The sequence below is a fragment of the Juglans regia genome, chromosome 16, assembly GCF_001411555.2.
Source record: "Juglans regia cultivar Chandler chromosome 16, Walnut 2.0, whole genome shotgun sequence".
Taxonomy (NCBI): Eukaryota; Viridiplantae; Streptophyta; class Magnoliopsida; order Fagales; family Juglandaceae; genus Juglans; species Juglans regia.
In genome coordinates, this window is record NC_049916.1 from 26,180,519 (window position 1) to 26,197,534 (window position 17,016).

The 17,016-nt window shown below is 35.2% G+C and overlaps 2 protein-coding genes across 3 annotated transcripts; one reads left to right on the forward strand and one right to left on the reverse strand.

Annotated features, from left to right (window-relative positions):
- Positions 1–237: 237 nt before the first annotated feature.
- On the reverse strand, positions 238–1,995 carry LOC109002302 (endochitinase-like). 2 transcript variants are annotated; one of them, XM_035686414.1, is made up of 4 exons: positions 1,877–1,991; positions 1,319–1,693; positions 1,025–1,175; positions 238–795 (listed from the first exon to the last, which is right to left on the reverse strand). In XM_035686414.1, exons 1-4 carry the CDS (start codon positions 1,959–1,961, stop codon positions 375–377), a joined length of 1,032 nt encoding a protein of 343 aa, XP_035542307.1. In that variant the 5' UTR covers positions 1,962–1,991; the 3' UTR covers positions 238–374. The 2 variants fall into 2 exon arrangements, with proteins under 2 accessions (XP_035542307.1, XP_018835529.1); XM_018979984.2 differs by having other exon boundaries at positions 1,319–1,995.
- A 13,919-nt stretch (positions 1,996–15,914) lies between these two features.
- On the forward strand, positions 15,915–16,733 carry LOC109002266. Its single transcript, XM_018979931.1, has 2 exons — positions 15,915–16,101; positions 16,225–16,733. The coding sequence occupies exons 1-2, from the start codon at positions 15,915–15,917 to the stop codon at positions 16,731–16,733; spliced, it is 696 nt and encodes a 231-aa protein (XP_018835476.1).
- The last annotated feature ends 283 nt before the right edge of the window (positions 16,734–17,016 follow it).

Genomic DNA, 17,016 nt, shown 5'->3' on the forward strand with positions numbered 1-17,016 from the left:
TTACTTGCATATACTTAAAAGGGTTATATATATATATATATATGTACGTAATTCTCTTGTATTATTTTTCTGTATATATATATTTACTTGCATATATTTTTATATATTAATATTTCATCTGCATAATTCGAAAAAACTCTCTGGCACTAGTGCAAACAAGAAATAATGTGAATCACATGACACACATAATCTATATATATATAATAATCATGAATCTTCTATATTAATTCTTTATTATTTTTTCTCAAAGAAGAGCCACGATACCTCTAATTTTATTCATAATCTTCATTTTTGGTAGGAGAATACCTTTTACACTAAAAACCATGTAATTTTAGTAGCTTTCTCATTAGACGTACAAGAAAACCAACCTGCAATTACATTATATTGTTTTTTAAATATTTTACAGGCATGTGGATAGCAGCGCCGTAGGCAAAAGAGCGTTGATTATAGCAATCCAAGTTGTCACCATAGCTTACTCCAAATTCGTCACAGTAAGTCATATAGAACCCGATCCTATTAGCCACTCTAGCATCGAAACCATGCCCGCATTCGAGCCCACCGTTGATTATGTTGGTGATGACACCGTAGCCTGGAAGTCGACCTGCGGATATGTCCGCGGCAGAAGGTACCCATTTTCCGATTATAACATCGTGGCTGGATGGCTTGTTTCCTTGCGGCGTCATCCAAAACCATATGGCTGCCTTGAATGATAAGATCGGGTCTGTGGCTACCAGATCCGGATTACTTAGGAGATCATATCCAAGGGCTTCACCTGCTTGCCCATAATTGTAGTTCCTGAAAATTTCAATAAAAATCCAAATCAGGATTATATATATCAAATTAATCTAGCTATATCATGATTGGCATTTATATGAACCCTCTTTATGAGGCTAACTAGCTCCATGCAGTGTCATGATGCCGATTGAGAAGCAGAGATATTGTAGTAGAGAACTAATTAATATATATGTCATAGAGTCATATATATATAGATCGAGCATCTTTGTTTAGATTTAGAGAGATATACCAAGTGAGTTGAATGGGTCCACGGCCATAGTATTGTTTGCCTGGAACGCATGGCCATTCTGCACTGGGACTACAATACACAAGTTTGTTTCTCTCCGTAATAAAGCAATATCCCCATGCAAATGGACCACCTGGTGCAGTTGCCCACCCTCCTACACGTACACAAAAAAGTGTTATCATTTGGTGTTAGATTTTGTGACGATTATGATCATACGTACTTAAACATATATACATTATGATTAACATTAACAGATCAGTAGTTCTGTGTGCAAATTAGCTAAACACAATAGCCAACCTGTGGTTTCATGAGAGGTTTGACCCAAGAAAGCAGCAATCTCCCTTTTACGCGTATCAACATCACCAGTAGTGCCAAAGCCAGTAAAAGATCGTGCAGCAGCAAGGAAAGCATCATAATTGTAGAACCCATTACCTTCGCATCTGGGATCATTCCTATATGGGAGCAGTTTGTCGAAAAGAGACGAGGTGATGATGCTGCTAACATCGTCGCCACTGGGTGTAGGGCTTGGGGGTGGGGGTGGGGTTGGGACGATGGGAGGTGGAGGAGGAGGAGGAGAAGGGCATTGGCTCTGACAGCCAGTTCCACAGTAGTCAGCCGTGTTTCCACACCAACCCCATTGGCTACAACATAGCCCATTCGGACATAGGGCACCCCCAGCTTGCTTTCCGCATTGTTCTGCTGAGCTTGGGGGTGGGGGTGGGGGTGGGGTTGGGACGATGGGAGGTGGAGGAGGAGAAGTAGGGCATTGGCTCTGACAGCCAGTTCCACAGTAGGCAGCCGTGTTGCCACACCACCCCCATTGGCTACAACATAGCCCATTCGGACATAGGGCACCCCCAGCTTGCATTCCGCATTGTTCTGCTGAGGTTGATCCAGCAAGCATGAAAGCGAAAAAGAGAATCCATGAAACAAGGTTCATTTTTATCTTTGAAGGTATATATGGGGCGATCGATATACATGTTTTGTGCAAGAGAATGTTGGGTTTATATACTGTTATTATAAGGTAGGAGTCAGGACCACCCATTCAAAAAAACAAAAAAGAGTCGGGACCACTTGGCTAGTGGATTTTTTCCTCAATTATCATGTGGGCAAGATGGGTTGCCTGATCACCTTAACTTCGTCGACGGGGACGAAGCCTGGGGGAGTCGAGGGGGGCCCAGGGCCCCCACCTCCTCCCGGGTTGAAGAAAAGATTTCACTCGGTGCACGTCTTCTTTTTCAATTTTGACAATTTCATTCATATAAATATATAAGACGGTTTTTTTTTTTTTTTTGGGGGGGGGGGGGGGGGAGATAAAGGAGGTGGCGTTTCGAACCAGATTTTTATTTGGAGAATTAAATCATATACCAATTACCATCATGCTCTTGGCAAATTTTCAAGGCGGTTAGTTTCTCGTCAAAAATGAAAAAGCGTTCATTTTCCATAATTTTTAAGTGAACTTTTTTTATCATTATTAAATTAATTTTTGGTCATCAGTAATTAATTTTTTCAGGGTAATTAGCTATGTAATTCATATACTACTTAGATAATTTTTAATATAATTTGTTGTTATACATTATTTAGAAAACCCAAAACTTAGTTTATTTTTCACATATAATTAATATCTTTTTTTATGATTCATATATAACTTGTTTACAAAGTTTAAACTCTTTCTTGTAATTGCAACACATGACAATACACGTCACATGTTCGAAATTATTGGAATAATGAAATTTCAAAATTTACTTTTTTTCTTTCTAATATTTTTACTTTATTTATATATTGTTTCACTTTGTTGATGATATTGTTCCTACAAAACTTCAATTGAACTATTTTTCTAAATTGAAACGTTAGAGAATTAGAGGAAAAATTCTCTAATCAATATATAAAATTGACAAATATCCGTTAATATAATTTTAAAAATATATGTACTTATCGCTTGCTCAAAAAATAACGTGACAGAGCATGCACTTACTAACATAAGTACGAAATTACAAGATAATAATAGTAAATGACATATCGGTCATTTCCCACGTGACACATAAAAATTATCACCTGAGGTATTAATTGTTAAAAATAAATATTTATATAAGTAATTTAAATGATATAATATTTTATGCGGAATAAGTTGAAAGTATCACAACATATATATTTTAAGAATATCTAATAATTTCTCAAATATAACTATAGTTGTCTCGTGGGTATATCATGTTGGGAATAACGGGATATCGAAGACTAATTTGAAGTATAACAGTGGAAATAAACACAAGAAAAATAATAATAATCACATACAGTACACGAAAATTTAAGTAGTTCAGCTCAGTGTGAGCTTACGTCCACTGGCAGGGTCGATATCAAATTTTTTACTATAAACAAAGATGAAGTACAGCAGAATTGATACAAAACTTCTTTCACAAAGAAGTTAACTCTCTAAGCTATCAACTCTCACAAATATCACTCATCTGTAAAAACACTCAAAATGACTGAAGGGTGTGAAAAAAATAAGAATGCGTCGTTTCCTATTTATAGAAAACAGTACGGACCCTAGTCTGAGAACATTGGCTCGAGCGAACTGTCGAGCGGGTGTCGAGCGAACGTTGGCTTTTGGCATTCTGCTCTAGCTGACTGTCGAGCGGGTGTCAAGCGAAGTCTCTGACTTGCATTTCGCTCGAGCTGAATGTTGAGCAATGTCAAGCGACGTCTTGGACTTGGATTTCGCTCGAGCTGAAGAACCACCGCTCGAGCAAACATACACCAGAGACTCTATTTCAACTAGATTCAAGCCACCTCTTAACAAATCTCCACCTTGGCTGAACTCTATCAAACCTAACACAAAAAACCTCTGACCACAGAACCGAGCCCTCCACCAAATCCCCTAAGGGACTCACAAACCTTGAACACCAATCAAGTCCAAACAGAGTTTGAACTTGTACACTGCAACTGGCTTTGTCATCATATCTGCTGGATTCTCAGTAGTAGCAATTTTCAAAATCTCTATAACACCCTCTGTAACAATCTCTCTGAGAAAATGATACCTGACATCAATGTGCTTCGTTCTCATGATACATTTGATTTTTGGTCAAATGTATTGCACTCTGACTGTCACAGAATACTGAAATCCCATCTTGTTGTTGTCCCAAGTCACTGATCAAACCTTTCAACCAAATGGCCTCCTTAACAGCCTCTGCTGCTGCCATGTACTCTACCTCTGTAGTTGATAAAGCAACAGTGGATTGCAGTGTTGCTTTCCAACTGATAGCAAACTCGCACAAAGTGAAAACATAACATGTCAATGATCTTCTTTTATCTAAGTCCCCAACATAATCAGAATCAACTTAACCAATAACTCTAGAACTGAAAACAACATCTCTATAAATATTAAGCCAAAGTCCAAAGTTTTTCTCAAATACCTGAGTATCCATTTCACAGCCTGCCAATGAGTCTTACCTGGATTAGCTATATATCTGCTAACAATGCTCACCGCCTGTGAAATGACTGGACGAGTGCAAACCATTGCATACATTATACTGTCAACAGCATTGGAATAAGGAACACTAGCCATGAACCGTTCCTCCTCTTCTGTCTGAGGAGATAGGGAAGCTGAAAGTTTAAAGTGTGTAGCAAGTGGTGTACATACTGGTTTGGAATCAGACATTCCAAATCTCTGAAGAACTTTCTCAATGTACTTTCCCTGGGACAAGTACAACTTTCCAGCTTTCATATCTCTATGGATCTCCATCACCAAAATCTTCTTTGCAACACCTAAGTTTTTCATCTCAAACTCATTTCTAAGTTGAGTTTTTAACAAACCAATGTCAGATATGCCTTTAGCAGCAATAAGTATATCATCAACATATAGTAGCAAATAAATGAAAGACCCATCAGATAACTCCTTATGATAAACACAACTATCATAGTTACTTCTCAAATAACCATGATCAATCATAAAGGAATCAAAACGTTTATACCATTGCCTTGGAGACTGCTTCAAACCATACAATGATTTCTTCAATCTGCACACATTATCTTCTTTATATTCAACAATGACCCCTCTGGCTGATGCATGTAAATGGTCTCGTCAAGCTCACCATTTAGGAACGCTATTTTAATATCAAGTTATTGTAGCTCTAAGTCATACAATGCTACTATAGCAAGTAACACTTTGACCGAACTGTGTTTCACAACTGGAGAGAAAATTCCATTGAAGTCGATGCCTTCTCTCTGACTGAATCCCTTAGCAACTAAGTGTGCATTGTATTTTGCATCTGTATCATCTTGGATTCCCTATTTTCTTTTGAAGACCCTTTCGCAGCCAACAGTCTTCATATTTTTCGGCAACATAACCAAATCTCATGTTTGGTTTTTGTGAAGAAACTCAATCTCTTCAATTATAGTTGTGCACCACTGTGCAGATTCTTCACTCTTGACAGCTTCTGAGTAACTGGAAGGCTCCTGACCAACAATATCCTCTGCCGTAGTAAGAGCATACACTACCATATCTGCATGAGCGTATCTCTGAGGTGGTCTAATCTGCCTCCTCTATCTACCAGTAGCTATATTGTAGTCTTGCTCACCATGTGCGTTGCTATCAGAATCAGAATCAGAATCAGAATAATGCTCATTTGCAATAGCATGATCTTGGACGCCACTGGGCAGCCCTTATGGCGCTTCCACCTGAAACTCCACCTTCTTGTCAATATCTTGTTCTTTACCTGTAGACACAGTAAACTTATTTCTCGGATTAAGTATAGATTTTTCATCAAATACAACATCTCTGCTGATTACAAACCTAGGTGATTTAGGATCAGTACACCACAACCTAAATCCCTTCACCCCACTGGCATATCTAATGAATATGTTTTTCTTTGCCATTGACTAAAGTTTTCCATCATTAACATGAAAATGTGCAGGACAACAAAAATTTTTTAAATTTGAATAATCGGCAGGAGTATCAGACCATACCTCATTTGGAGTTTTCAAACCAACAGCTGTGGCTGGAGAACGATTGACCAAGAAGCAAGTTGTGTTGATTGTTTAAGTCCAAAAATCCTTAGACAAGCCTGCATTAGAAAGCATACTACGGGCTATCTCCAAGAGAGTCATTTTCATCCGTTCAACTATCCCATTTTGCTGTGGAGTATGTCTAACTGTGTGGTGCCTGGCAACACCTTCATTTTTGTAGAATTTATCAAACTCACCTCCGCAAAATTTCATACCATTATAAGTTCGAAGTCGCTTCATTTTCTTGCCTGTCTGATTTTCAATCAAAGCCTTCCACTGTTTAAAGTTAACAAATACATCACTTTTCTGCTTCAAAAAATAAACCCAAACTTTTCGTGAGAAATCATCAATGAATGTAAGCAAATACTGAACTCCACATTTTGATGGAACAGAAGATGGATCCCAAAGATCAAAATGAATATAGTCCACATAACTTTTAGTTCTGTGAACCCCTGTAGAAAATTGAACCCTGCACTGTTTTCCAAACACACAATGTTCACAAAAATCAAGTTTTCATATCTTCTGGTCACATAACAAACATTGCTTACTCAGAATAGACATCTCATTTTCACTCATATGACCCAAACGCATGTGTCACAAACGGGTGACATCTGAGTCTGGATCGTCTGAAACAGACACTGCAGCTGCACTTGTCACTGTAATGCCCTGAAGGAAATAAAGACCATTTGTCTTATCTCCTCTCATCACAACTATTGAGCCCTTACTGACTCTGATAGCTCCACCTTCACCAGTGTACTTAAAATCCAAATAATCAAGAGTGCCCAAAGAAATATGATTCTTCTTCAAATCTGGGATGTGTCGGACGTTAGACAATGTCTTGACAATCCTATCAAATATTTTTATCCTGACTGAACCAATCCCAATAATTTTATAAGCCATATCATTCCCTAACAGAACGGAACCACCGTTGACTAGTTCATAATTAATGAACCAGTCCCTCTTGGGACACATGTGAAATGTACAAGCTAAGTCCATGACCCACTTGTCACTGAAACGACTACTGGAGTCGCTAATTGCTAAAATAATATCTAAGCCGTTAGACTTTTCATCATCAATGCTAACGACATTATAGGAACTAATGCTTTTCTCTTTATTTTTCAGTTTAGGACACTCATTTTTGTAATGACTAAACTTATGACAGTAATGACATTTAACATTTTTCTTGTTAAACTTCGACTGTGAACTACCTCTGGATTTACCTCTATACTTCTCTAAACCCCTGTCACTAGATCTACCCCTGCTTGTGGAACCCTTAACAAACAAACCACTGGCTTGTTCATTAGTGCCATTCACACTCAATTTATTCCTCAATTTCTTAGAATTCAAAGTAGATTTCACATTTGCCAAGGAAATTGTATATCTACCATACAACATGGAATTCACAAAATTCTCAAATGACATGGGTAATGAACACAAAATAATTAATGCTTGATCCTCTTCTTCAAGCTTAATGTCTATATTCCTCAGATCCATAATAATTTTATTAAATTCATCTAAGTGTTCAGAGATAGGAGTACCTTCCTTAATTTTGAGAGTGTATAGCCGTTGTTTCAAATACAAACGGTTGGTGAGAGATTTCTTCATATACAGATTCTCAAGTGCAAACCAAAGACCAGTTGCAATCTCCTCTTCAGTAACCTCCCTTAAAACTCCATCTGATAATGACAAAAGAATAGTACTATGTACATTTTTTTCTTCTTTTGAACAAGGCAGAGAATCATCTGACACATTCTCTTCTAATACTTTTGACAAGCTCTCTTGTCACAGTAAAACCTTCATCTTGATGCGCCATAAACTAAAATTGTACTGACCGTCAAATTTCTCTACTTCAAACTTAGCCATAGCCATCCCACCAGATCTCACACAAAGCCTCTGATACCAGTTTGTTGGGAATAATCAGATATCGAAGACTAATTTGAAGTATAGCAGTAGAAATAAACACAAGAAAAATAATGACAATCACACACGGTACACCAAGATTTAAGTGGTTCAGCTTAATGTGAGCATACGTCCACTAGCAGGGTCAGTATCAAAGCTTTCACTATAAACAAGGATGAAGTACAAGAGAATTGATACAAAACTTCTTTCACAAAGAAGTTAACTCTCTAAGCTATCAACTCTCACAAATATCACTCATCTGTAAAAACACTCAAAATGATTGAAGGGGGTGAAAAAAATAAGAATGCACCATTTCCTATTTATAGAAAACAGTGCGGACCCTAGTCTAAGAATATTGGCTCAAGTGAACTGTCGAGCGGGTGTAAAGCGATCGTAGGATTTTGGCATTCCACTTGAGCTGACTGTCGATCGGTGTCGAGCGAAGTCTCAAACTTGCATTTCGCTCCAGTTGAATGTCGAGCGAAGTCTCAGACTTGCATTTTGCTTGAGCTGAAGAACCACCACTCGAGCGAATATACATCAGAGACGTTATTTCAACTAAATTCAAGCCACTTCTTAATAAATCACAACACCTCTTCTTATGCAGCTAGCTCTACCTAGCAATCGATTGCTAGCTAGAATAGCTAGCATATTTATCCCTCGGATATATACTCAAAAATCAAAATTATTCGATTAAGATTGAATTTTACGACACCTTACAGTTTTTTATTTTCATTCTTTCGGCGGTCGGTGGTGTTCTCGATCCACAACTTCCACGGGTTAAGTACCATTAGCATACTGTTATAAATTATATTTATTATGTTAAAATATATAAACATTGTATATTTTAACAAAATTAATTAATTAAGTATTTATATAAAAAACTTATTTTTTAATAATAGACTTTCAATTTTTGTAAAGAAAATGCGTGAAACTTATCTTTTAAAATTGTTTATATCATCAGAAATAGTTCGAGTCTGGAATTGTGTTCCGAATGAGTTTTTTTTTTCTTACGTAATAATTAGGAAAGTATTTTTTTAATCATGTTGTAAATTTTAATTTTTTTAAAAAAATATTTATGATAATTAAAAAAATACATGAAAAAAATTTAAAAACTAAAATATACTATTCGGTAAATTGATTGAAGACCACTTTTTCGGTGACTTTAATAGTGCCTTGTATCATTACTATCGCGTCACATTCGTCACAGGCTTGGAACAAGACCTGCTGACGTGTCCTCAGTAGAAAGTACCAATTTTCCAACGATAACATCGTGGCTGGATGCTTTTTTCCCTGCTCTGTCATCTAAAACGATATTCCTGGCCATATAGTACCGTTTGCCACTTTGCCTGGAGCCCATGACCAAGCTGCAAGCATTAGTGCTGGACGTACAATGGTCTCATTTGTTTCTTTCCCATGCATCATGTGGACCATCTGCTGGCTAGTGCAGTTGCCCACCAGATGATTGTACAATGGTTAAATTATCATTTTCAGGGCCTCAAACGGTAAGCGTTTAAAAAAATTGTGGTAATTTAAAGAGGTAAATTATGTAAAATATCACTTACATTAAAAGTTTAAACTGATAAGAATATGTATATTTAATTATATTCTTAACATTCTCCCTTCACGTGTAGATCAAGATTCTCTTAATGTGTGAGCCAAATATGTAGAATATTTAAATGTGATGGAGTGTAAATTCAAATTTTGAATTTAAGAACTCTGTTCTAATATCACAAGAAATATTTTAATTATATGTCTTAATAAGTTACTTCATCACGTTGATAGTTAATCATTTGGGTGAGATATAGAGTTAGGACTCGAACTCATATACTCATATTTTCGGGCCATTTGGTGCACCTAGCTAGCTTCCTATTCAACCATCTCGTAATGTTTGAATAATTTATCTTCATCCTGGCCTGTTTAGATAGTGAAATCGTTTCATTTATCTAATCTTATCATTACAAATTTTTTAAATTTTTATATAAAATATAATAAATAATTCAATTTTTTTAAATTTTTAAAAAAATAATAATATTAAAAAATAATATTCTTATAATATTTTATTTAACTTTTAATTTTCATCTAAAATCATCTCATTTTAACTCATCATTCGAACCACACCTAAATCAACAATAATTAATGCATGGTTTTGAATTAGATAAAGATATCTTATTTGAATTTGAAAATCAAATATGAGAGTGAAAGATATTTAAGAGGGGACTAGCCAGACTAGTACAAACAAAAAGACAAAATTAAATATATATAAAAAAATTATATTTCACACACTACACATCATATTTTTTTCTGATTAAATATATAATATTTAGATGATGAGTAGAAAAATTTAATAAATTAAAAAAGAATAAAATTAAATTAAAATTAAAAAAAGGTGACGTGTGAAGATGATGAATAGTAAAACTTAATATATAAATAAGAAAATTTTTTCTTATTAATTACTATTCATTATGCTATAATTCACACTCTATAAAAAATACATCCACAATCTATGAAAAAAAAATTATAAGTGTAAGTGTGAGATTGAATAATGGTTGGTGGGTAAAATTTTTTTATAAATAAAACTACTATAAATCTAAAAGTAATCTTTTTTCTATATGTACAGGAATTAATTCCGTATTTGTATATCAATCATGATCGGGATCGGAAAAAATAAAAGTTTTATTTTCTTTAAATGCTTTTTAAATGGCCAAGAGGAAAAAAGAAAGGTTTTTTTAAATGCACTAGACTTTTCTCTTTCCAATAACATTTTAAAATAAATAATGTTAAATACATTTCGGTTGAACTTGTGGCCATTACAGAATACAGACAGCACCCCGGCCTGTCTACAACACTGTTATGCCGCAGGAAAGCGAAAAGGAGAATCAAAGAAAGAGTCCTTTTATAGAACATCTATTATAGTGGTGTATATAATACATACATTATTATATAGATGTATGTGGTCTCTTTTTTTTTTCCTCTGCAAAACACATTCTCGGTATCTCTCTCTCATCTCTTTCTCTCTCATTGTCTCTCTCTCAGTCGGATGGTAAATTAGATTTAAGGAAATATATGATCTAGATAATACCACATTATATGTGTAAAATTGTTGCTTCTAAACAACGACTGCTATCTATATTTAAGAAACCGTAGGTGGCGAGATTGGCAATGGAGAATGTGAACAAGGAAATTATTCTGGTCATCAACCAATAATTGGAAATAAAGAAAATCCAATTGTTGGAAATGTATAAATGTTCCTTATTCGTACATGAGTCCTATATAATTTTGGGTTAACTCGCATGTATATATCGTCTGCTTAACAAAAAATTTATGGAACTGATCTCAATCCGCATATTTCTTTAAAAAAACTCATATATGACAGATGAATACAATGGTAACAACTTCTTAGGTTAACTCGCATGCATATATCGCCTGCTTAACATAAAATTCATGGAACTCACACATGCCACTCAGGACACCTATCATTTAGTAAAATCTGGGCAGTCAATTTGCAAGTTCATCAAAACTAAATAAAACACATTTATGATTTATCATGCAACCATAATCCTCATATAACTATTAACCGATAATAAAATTATTAAAAAGAAAAAGACAATCAACAATTCAAGCCCACAAGACAAAAAAAGAAATATGAGAAGCAGGAAACGAGATATAATCTTAGAGCATTAAAGAAAATAATTCAAAAGAAGCAGAACTATAATAATTCAAAGATGACAGGCTATACCAGAAAATTCTTGGCAAAGAACAACAGATTCTCCAATGAAATGAAACCACTAGACAAATCAAAATTCAATTAATTAGAGGAGAAAAAGGAAAATAAAAATTAAAACAAGGGTTAAATACACTTTTAATCCCAAAACTACCAAGGGTTTTACACTCTGCAACCTAAACTTCCAAAACTATACCCTTAAAAGGCTAGGAACTGTTAAGCTCTTGATACCTTATACTTCCCGAGAGGGAGGGCTTAGTCTTTAAGCATGTACAAGCAAGAAACCAATGGGGTTGGTTTAGAGTTGCCGAGAGAGAGGTTTGTGCAAAGCCATGACAAGTAACATCTGCAGGAGGGTAACATTAGTTTCTAGCAAATATAGAGAGAAAAAATAGGTGGAGTAAACAGAGAAAAAAAAGAAAGAAATGTATGCTAAACCTCATATGCAGATCTGAGGGCTTCGGTGGACTAAGGGCGGCTTCAGGTCGGTGGACTGAGGGCGGCTTCGCATCGGTGGACTGAAATGAGACCGAGGGATTTGGCGGACTGAGGGACCGAGGGCTTGGGGACTGATCTCTTCAGGAGGGCTGAGGCCGTGGTGGGGAGGGCTGAGGTCGTGCTTGGCTGAGGTATGTGGTTGTGCTTGGCTTCAATGGCTGAGGTTCGGGAGGGCTTTGAGGGCTTAGGGTTGGGGAGGAAATGACTGAATGAGAGGGGAATGACTCTGAGGGCTAAGAGACGGAACAAATCGGTTCGATTCAATGGTGTTAGTGAATCCGGTCTACACGTCATGTGTGTTTCAGATGCAGCCAAACAGTGGTTTCTGCGAAGATTTTTTCTTATTTTTAATCCCATATATGGGGTGATATGCAGGGTGGTTGGAAGAGAATGGTGAGTATTTGTACACTACATTGGGCCTAATAGGGTTGGTTTGGTTAGACATATCAAATAATGAATTTATAAATTATAATAAAATAATTTATAAATAATAATAAAATAGTTTGAGTTAAAATTTTTATAAATAAATTAAAAAAAATATATTGAAAATTAACGTTTGTATAATTAATTTTAATGATATACTTGTCTCTGGTTTTCACCCATGGTCCCCGGATCGAGTTGTCCCATATATATATATATATATATACATCTTCACGTGGAGCTAGCAATCGGTTGAATGGTACAGGACATGATCACGTTGGCAATTAAGGACATGATCACGTTGGCAATTTTACTTTTTATTTCAAATATTTTTTAAATATTTTTAAACATTTTTTAAAAAAATATATATTAATAGTCATTTTTTTAACTATTAAAAAAATAAAAAATAAATAAAAACATGAAGGATCAAAATAAAAAAACAAATTAAAAAAATATAGTAACATTATTCTTTCAATTAGTGTACATACGTAGCTAGAGACGGAGGGAAATTGAGCACGTCCACCACCGTACGTGATGGCTTGGAAGTAATTGATATAGGGTCCACGAATTTTACTTTTTATTTCAAATATTTTTTAAATATTTTTAAACATTTTTAAAAAAATATATATATTAATAGTCATTTTTTTAACTATTAAAAAAATAAAAAATAAATAAAAACATGAAGGATCAAAATAAAAAAACAAATTAAAAAAATATAGTAACATTATTCTTTCAATTAGTGTACATACGTAGCTAGAGACGGAGGGAAATTGAGCACGTCCACCACCGTACGTGATGGCTTGGAAGTAATTGATATAGGGTCCACGTACATGCACCATTTAGCTTAAAGTAGCTGGCACATGCACCAGCACTCTTATTCCAAATCTTAGGCTATAGGGAAAATTCTTAGATTTATTATTCACTAATCTTTCTATAATAAATAATTATTAGATAGATATATGCATGGTACTTTATACTTTATCACATTACATATAGAATAAGGTATTATTAAAAATTAATGTTTATACAATTAATTTTAATGATATTACATTGTCCCTTATCTCTACGGCCTAATACAAATGGTTTTCACCCATGGTCCCCTGATCGAGTAGTACATCTTCACGTGGAGCTAGCAATCGGTTGAATAGTACAGGACATGATCACGTTGGCAATTAAGGACATCCGAAACTATCTATTCTAGTCCTTCAAACTTATCCCTTGCATATACCCAAGGGGCATATATAATCATTCACTTAGGATGGTATTTCACGACACCACCTTACTTAATCAAGTGAGATGATAGAGAGAGGTACGTAGAGATAAGGGAGAAATTCAGAAAACTCTTTTTTTTTTTTTTTTTTTTTGGTCAGTGGCCGCCGGCCGGTGGTGTTCTTCATCCACAACTTCCACGGGTTAAGGTACATCGCAGTACCGCGTACTTGATCTTATAGAACACTATCCTAGCTTAGACACTATTACTAGAAGGGAAATATTCTACCCAACGTAAAAGTAATTCTAAATATTAACATGATTTAATGTAGTTTTTTAAATTATAAAATTATTTTTATTATAAAATAGATCTAATATATTAGGTGAAGTCATATATATTTATGAGATTATTTTTATATAATATCTTTATGACTATAATACTTCTCTTATGAAGCTCCCATTCGATCCCACGTTTATCACAGGCTTAGGACTTGTCTTGTTGAGGTATAAGGTACCAATTCTCAAACAAAATTACTTGTTGCAATCGGCATCCCATTTAATAAAAATTTTCATTTGTTTCTCTCTCTCTCTCTCTCCATTTCGTTTCTTCTCTCTCTATCAATTTTATCCGTTGTACTCATTCTCTCTTTTTCTAATCAAGCCCAAGTATTTATTTATGTACGAGCATGAATTGAATTGCTAGTTTAAAACATGCTACAAAAATGTCACAAACGGCTAGATATTATTAATGATGCTTAACAAAACAAAAACAATTAAAGAATAAAATTACATGAGAAAAACAAAAATCAATGCCTCGACGAGATAAGATTTGCTGCAACTGAGTGAAGTTGGGATTCCTGATGGGGACATTGAGAGCCAGATTGTAGTGGAGAGTGTTGTCGTTGGCTGTAAAGTTGAACTGGATGAGCCAAGAGCCAGTGACCCAAAACTTGATCTGGATGAGCCAGAAGATGAAGCCCGCGAGGGCTACGATGACGAGCGATGACTAGCATGGCAAAAAGGATCTGAAGAACAAGGCTTATAAGGCAACTGTCTACAACACTAAGAGCATCCCCATCCGGTTCCTTAAAATTTTCTCTAAATTTTAGCTAAAAATGACACTCCCTATAATTTTATCCTAAATTTTACTCATTTTCATAAAACCTTCTACATCCCATTCCTTATCCTTTTTCTATTCTATTAAAATAATATTCTTCTATTCTTTTTTTATTACTTTTTTCTCTCACTTCCATTTCCATTTTTAACTACTAACTATTTTGTCTTATTCTCTTATTTTCAAATATCACATTTTATAAATACTTATACGATTTTTTTGACAGATACAGTATTATTTTTCAATTCAATATCGATATTAAAAATAATAATTTTTTTAAATATGTGCATTTTTCGCTTATTGATGGTAAATATTTTGCAGAATAGTATAATGGTAACATTTTTAATTCGTTATGATTAGTACACACGCTTTGTCATTTATCCAACGGTAACATTTTTTGTCTCTTCTCCAACGGTAACTTTTTTTGTCTTTTCTCTAACGGTAATTTTTTTTGTCTTTTCTCTAACGGTAACTTTTTTTTATCTTTTCTTCAACGTTAACATTTTGTGTCTTATATGTAACGGTAACTTTTTTCTCTATAAATACGCATTTTGCTTGCATTCACATTTTCAAAAATCCAAGTCTCATCTCTACTCCCTTCATTAAATGGCTCGTTCTTTCTTTCGCAAATTACTTACATACTTGTCATCTAATGATGAGCTGGATGCTGTTATTAATGCCGAGGCTGATGGAGAGTCATCGAGACATCATGGCAATCGCCAACGTCGTAAGTTTATTCGGCGTGATCATATTCAAGGGCATGAGTGCCTTTTTCGTGACTATTTCTCAGAAAATCCAGTATATCCCTCCAATCTATTTCGAAGGAGATTTCGGATGAGTCGTCCCTTATTTCTCCGTATACTAAATGAGGTAGAGGCTTACGAGCCCTACTTCGTCCAGAGAAGAGATAATGCCGGAAGACTTGGTTTATCTTCTATGCAAAAGATAACCGCAACACTTAGAATGCTGGCTATGGGGTTATTGGAGATTTTATGGATGAATACATACATATTGGAGAAAGCACCGCAATGGAGAGTCTCAAAAAATTTTGCAAGACAATCGTAACTGTTTTTTCGGATGAATATTTGTGGTCTCCAAATGCCAATGATATTGCTCGATTGCTTGTTGTTGGTGAACAACGGAGATTCCCAGGAATGCTAGGAAGCATTGATTGCATGCATTGGAAGTGGAAAAATTGTCCTGCTGCCTGGAAAGGTATGTACTCTGGCCACATCCGTGAATCAACTATTATTTTAGAAGCAGTTGCTTCATATGATCTCTGGATATGGCATGCATTTTTTGGTATGCCCGGTTCACATAACGATATTAATGTGCTAGAGAGATCTTTTATTTTCACGGAACTTGCTCAAGAGCGTGCTCCACCAGTCAATTACACAATCAATGGCAACGACTACACTATGGGGTACTACTTTGCCGATGGTATTTATCCTAAGTGGCCAACGTTTGTGAAGACGATTCCATCACCCCAAGGGAATAAGAAGAAAAACTTTGCCACAGCACAAGAATCTGCAAGAAAAGATGTCGAGCGTGCCTTCGGGGTACTTCAACAACGATTTACAATTGTTCGTGGACCTTCCCGATTATTCAAAGTCAATGACCTAACAAATATAATGAAAACATGTGTTATTCTACATAACATGATCATTGAGGACGAGCGTGATGATAGTCAGGGTCTGAACATGGAGTACGATCAACTTGATGATGATATTCCAGAATTGTCGCGCAATCCAACAAATGAGTTTATGAACTTCATTCAGCGCCATCATAAAATTAGGGATAGCTCGGCACATCATCAACTACAAGTAGATTTAATTGAACATCACTAGCAATTCCATTCCCAACAATAGAAGAGAAGGTTGTGTTGGAGTCTCTATTTTATCAGTAGTAGCGACGGTGTATTTCAAGTTTCTAGAATTTTCATTCCAAAAAACATGTTTGGTTCAAGAAAATGCGGTTTAAGTTATTGTAATATTTTCATTATCTGTAATAGTTTAAGAATTTGTAATGTCGAGTTGTAATCAAGAAATATCTATCCATGGATGATTTAAATTTGACGATCACGTTTTCTATCTTCTTTTGTGAAAACCCCACGTGCCTTTTGTGAAAACT

What these genes read in the sequence shown, in the direction of transcription:
- LOC109002266 (XM_018979931.1), top strand. Translation starts at nt 15,915, where the DNA reads ATGGAGAGTCTCAAAAAATTTTGCAAGACAATCGTAACTGTTTTTTCG. An exon ending in TTGTCCTGCTGCCTGGAAAG is followed by an intron (nt 16,102 to 16,224) that starts GTATGTACTCTG and finishes TTAATGTGCTAG; the next exon opens with AGAGATCTTTTATTTTCACG.
- LOC109002302 (XM_018979984.2), bottom strand. Translation starts at nt 1,961, where the DNA reads ATGAACCTTGTTTCATGGATTCTCTTTTTCGCTTTCATGCTTGCTGGA. An exon ending in AACCTCTCATGAAACCACAG is followed by an intron (nt 1,176 to 1,318) that starts GTTGGCTATTGT and finishes GTGTACGTGTAG; the next exon opens with GAGGGTGGGCAACTGCACCA. An exon ending in GGACCCATTCAACTCACTTG is followed by an intron (nt 796 to 1,024) that starts GTATATCTCTCT and finishes TGAAATTTTCAG; the next exon opens with GAACTACAATTATGGGCAAG.